The 5,424-nt window shown below is 28.3% G+C and overlaps 1 protein-coding gene across 1 annotated transcript; it reads left to right on the top strand.

Annotated features, from left to right (window-relative positions):
• The first annotated feature begins 1,026 nt into the window (after positions 1–1,026).
• Positions 1,027–3,467, top strand: LOC132927304 (piggyBac transposable element-derived protein 4-like). Its single transcript, XM_060991816.1, has 2 exons — positions 1,027–1,583; positions 1,663–3,467. Exons 1-2 carry the CDS (start codon positions 1,401–1,403, stop codon positions 3,250–3,252), a joined length of 1,773 nt encoding a protein of 590 aa, XP_060847799.1. The 5' UTR covers positions 1,027–1,400; the 3' UTR covers positions 3,253–3,467.
• Positions 3,468–5,424: the final 1,957 nt, after the last annotated feature.

Raw genomic sequence — 5,424 nt, 5'->3', positions numbered from 1 at the left:
AAGTAATACTATAAAGTATTTTGTTTTATTTTATATTTTATATACGAAGGATTAAAGTTATTTTATTTGTTTGAAATTCATGTTTTAATTATTATTATTTTATTAAAAAATATAGTATAGTTTCTTCTTTTCACTTTGCCCTGAACTCGTTTTCACTTTGCCCGGATACCCGGGCAAAATGAATAATTTGATTTTTTTTTAAAAAAATTTATTGCTCAGTAAGGGTTATGTTATTGTAGATTCCAAGTTCAAAATTCTTAAATTAGAATAACTACTAAACATTCTTTATTATTGAATTAAGTTTAAAACTATTATTTAATGTTATTTTTTGGTTTTGAACTTAACATATTCACTTTGCACGGGTCTCCCCTACGCTATTACCTTGTATGTCAACCTGGTGGATGATTGGCAATATCATTAAGAAGCTCATTTGAATAACAAAAATAAGTGTCACAAGGCTATTTTTGTTTAATACTATAATTTTTTGAACAGTAGTACAGTATATTATGAATATTTACTTAAATTATATTTAATTTTTATGGTTTTTTTTTTTAGATAATATACTGTACTACGGTTTTAGGTGTTATTTTTATTTTAATAATACGTTGATAAATTACCAATTTTTTTTCTTATCACAAAGCTAGTTCGTCTTTGTGTACGTTTAAATTTATATTTTTTATAGTTATTGTGCTGTTTAACTTTCTTATAAAAAAGAGTGAGGAATTAAAAAGGTGGCCACCGAACAGAAAGTTAAACTGCAATATACTATAATCATTTTAGTTCTTATTTACATTTTTAACTGATAAATTATGAATATAAAATTTCAAATTAATTTAAATTCAAAAATAAAAGAACACCAACATAGATTTCTTAAACATAAAAATTTTACTATAAGTTTAAGTTACATTTAATCAGCACATTAGTTGAAGTTTTATAGGAACCGAACATTTGGCTGGATCATGGACTACTCACCGACGGAGAATGTGTCATTGAGCATAACAAGTTGACTGCCTTGAGTATCATATATAATACACGGCTAACTATCCAAATTCGTTCTATACATTTTAACAAGACTTTTCAACCTTGCCTTGAGTATCATATATGCTTCTCACTTATCAAACCATTCTCATCCTAGAGAAATGTTGTAGTCAATCCAAGTTGGTCACACTACTTTTTTTGAATATTATCAATATTTTTCTACACACATTTATTTATTTCGTGATAAAAATTCAATTTTTGATAAAAATTAATCGATTCAAGTTGAGTATCATATTTGATACTCAGGCCCCAGTGGAATACTTATCAATCTATTTGTATACAATTTTTGTGTGTTTATATTTTTACATTGATTATAAATATTAAATAGTTATTTATAATTATTAATAAATTGATTAATCATTATGGATAACCTATTGCGCTATCATTTCAATTATTTTACCATTTCGACGGCAATAATAAAACGTTTTTCGTATTTGTTCAACAAAAAGTTAACTATGGATGAGTACAACATATCAGAGTTACTGGATATGTCTGATTGGTCCAACGATGATGAGACGGATGCTGATTCTGATTTTCAATTAGAGGTATATCTTTGACTGTACATAATTTGTACTTAGTGTTATCTGTACATTATAGTATTTTATTTTGCACTATTTTTTACAGAGTGATTCAAACGACGATTCGAATGATGACTTATTCAATGAAAATGATTTTGATTTTGTTACTCCGCCTACGCCTGATACTGTTCCTTCACAACAAAACAAATGTCATCAAGATGCATCAAACCCCTCTTGGAATGATGTTGATGATGCATTTCAATCTAACATATTATTCAACCCAAATAATGAGCCAGTGGGCATCAATCATGATATTATTGATACACTAGCTGAAGGTACCCCTTATGATTTTTATTCCTTATTTTTGGATAATGATGTGATACATTTATTGGTTAAAGAAACTAACAGATATGCAAAGTCTTTATTATCAACTAGAATTAGTCCAAAATCACGTCTACATAAGTGGGTAGATGTAACTTCTAATGAAATGAAAACCTTTTTAGGTATTATTATGTGGATGGGTTTATGTCCCCAACCATCAATTGCTTCATATTGGAAAAAAAGTGAAATATATGCATCTAAAATACCAAAATATATGACTAGAAAAAGATTCGAAATTCTTTTGCGCTCATTTCATTGTTGTAATAATGATGACTGTCCTCCTGGTGACCGTTTATTTAAAATAAGTGGACTACTTGACTTACTTTTATCAAAATATAAAATGGCACGTACACCAAAAGAGTCTATGTGCATTGACGAATCCATTGTTCCCTTTGTGGGTCGTCTTTCTTTTAGGCAATATATACAAAATAAAAGACACAGATATGGAATTAAGATATTTAAATTATGCATTGACAATTTCTATACTGTTGGGTTCAAAATTTATGCTGGTAAAGAAGCTGTTGTTGGCCAGAGATTATCAACAAGAATTGTAACTGAAATGGCAGAAGAATACCTAGATATTGGTAGAACAATGTACACTGACAACTGGTATAGCAGCTATGACTTAGCCACTGAACTCTTAAAAAGATCTACTCATCTAGTTGGTACTCTACGATCAAATAGAAAAAACAACCCCACAGAAGTTATAAAAAAAAAATTAAAAAGAGGAGAAGTAATAGCTAAGCAATGCAATCAAGGTATAACAATACTGAAATGGAAAGACAAGCGTGACGTACTAGCTATTTCTACCAAACACTCTGCACTCATGGTTAAAACAACTAATAAATTTGGATCAGATATAGTTAAACCAAAACTTATATTGGATTATAATAAAGGTAAATCCCTGGTGGATGTGTGTGATCTTCGAAACTCATATCATAATCCATTAAGGAGAACATTAAAATGGTATAAGAAAATTGCATTTGAATTACTTTTAAATACTTCAGTTTTGAATGCTTTATCATTGTATGAAGAAATAACTCAAAAAAAAATAAGTATTACTTCATTTAGAGAAATATTGATTGAAAATTTATTAGAAAAAAAAGAAGAGATTCCAACTGAAAATTCACACAAATTATTAGAAACTAAGTCTAGAGGGCGATGTTCTAATTGTTATAAGCATATGGTGGCACAAGGTGGACGTAAACATGCTCAAAGTATTACTAGACAAATTAGAACTAAATGTTCTAGTTGTAAGCGGTTTTATTGTATTCAATGTTTTTCTGAAGAACACAAAATAGGTAAAACCAAATGATTTTTTTTACTATAATATTATTTTGAAAAGTTGATTATATATTAAAATGTCATGTTTTGTTTTTGTATTTACTATTAAAATTTGAATATCAGTTTGATAATAATTAAATTAACAAGTTTGTTACATTTTTTAATTTTATATGCTTGATTATTTGATTATATTTGTTAATTTTTGATTATTATGAACAATAATAATAAAAATAAATATTATAATATTATAGTATAATGATTATTATAATTGTTAAAACAATCGTTATTTGTGAAAACTTTTTCATTTTTATAATTTATAGAAAATAAAAAGTAATGAAGTTAGGCGAGAGGCCGAAACACCATAAGATTCAAAATATTGTGTAGTATTTTATCCAATTGTTATATTGGCATTAACTATCTTTATGAAGTTATAGTTTAATTAAATAAATGAGTGTATATATGATACTCAAGGCAACCGTGGCAAGTTGTGTTGAGAAGCAAATGTGATACACGAGGCGTAATTGGTAAGTTTGTGTTAATTTAGAAGGGCTACATTTGAAAGAAGATTGTGTATCATATTTGATACTCAAGGCGTTCGTGGCAAGATCAGTGAAATTTACAAGGCAGTTAACTTGTTAAGGAAAATGTGTCGGCATTCGGCTTCGCTTCAACCCGGAGGAAGATTTGCAGCATCAAAAAGAAATTGCCATTAGATATAACATTATTAAAATTAACATTATCATTGACATTTGAATGTCACTAGCATCATATCCATACAGCTCCTTCTTCGAATCTTATACGTGAGATAATAATGTACAAAAATGTGATTAAGTATAGAAATTAATGACAGTTTCTATTGATTCTTAAAAGGGTGGACATCGTGAATATGTGTAATGATTAAAATATAAATATTAATACGTCAGATTAAAATTATGAAATGTGATTAAGTATAGAAATGTTTATTTTTAATAGGGTAGACATCATAAATATGTGTAATGATTAAAATATAATAAAAAACGACACACACATTTCCCAATACAGCCGGGTATATAAGTGATTAATACTTATTAATTTGTTTGTAATAACCTGGATTGTCATTTAAGATACACGTTAATAATGGAATGTATTCATTATTGCTAAAGTCTATCATTTATACCGAAAGTATTGACACTTAATAACATTAACACGTTCAATGCCATTGTCGACGGGTAGTCGACATCGGCAACATTGCCCGGGTCGCCTTTGTCGACTACTCCTCGACAAATATAGTGTTCACTTTGATGGTTTATAATTTTTACTGGCTACGGGATAACGGTCTGAAATTTATTGTAGGCGATCAGGTTCCTTGTTACGAATCAAACGATACCATTGGTTTTTAATTTTGTTTATTTTTAGTTTGGATATTTATTTTTCCCCGAAATCACGACGTCGTTTATCGCCGATAATAATTATCAGGGCTCGGGACTTTATGCATTTGCATATTTGTTCGGGACGTAAATAAAATAAAACTGATCCGATACAAATTTGTGTTGTGGTGTTTGGAGTTAAAGTTTAAAAGTTTATTGTGCATATGTTTGCATATTTTGGAATTTTTTTCTACAAATGCATTTTTTTAATATTTATTGATTTTTATTGCATATTTTAAAATTATTTTTGATTATTTTTTTCTTAAATCATATTTTTAGTAAATTAATCAATTTTATCTACATGATTTTGTCAGCAATAATACCGATAAGGCGATAATCAATAGCGTTATGGGGAACCCATTTTATTTATAGCTCTGAAGACAATATTATTATTATTAAATCTGTCTTTTACATTTACAGTATTATTTTGTTTGCCAGTACACAGTGATCGACGGACTACGATCGTTATCGTGTCAATGCATATATCGTCAATCGTTATCGTGTTTGTATTTGTATTCGTTATTTTGTATTTATTAGTGCTCGTATTTGTGTTATAATATGCCAAAAGAAAAAAAAACACAAGTTAGTCGGTTAAAAAGTTTTATTTCGGAATTTGGGGATAATGTATTTTCCGCAGACGGAAGAGTTTTATTTTGTAAAATATGTGAAATTAAAGTAGAATATGAACGGCGATCTAGTGTAATACAACATATACAAACATTAAACATGTGAAAATGATTAAACGGAGGGAAATGTTCAATACAAGAACCCAACAAATGATTACACAAACTAATACA

This window comes from Rhopalosiphum padi, chromosome 3 (genome assembly GCF_020882245.1).
Source record: "Rhopalosiphum padi isolate XX-2018 chromosome 3, ASM2088224v1, whole genome shotgun sequence".
Lineage (NCBI taxonomy): Eukaryota > Metazoa > Arthropoda > Insecta > Hemiptera > Aphididae > Rhopalosiphum > Rhopalosiphum padi.
Note: the sequence above shows the minus strand (reverse complement) of the source record. Positions and strands in the feature narration are given on the sequence as shown.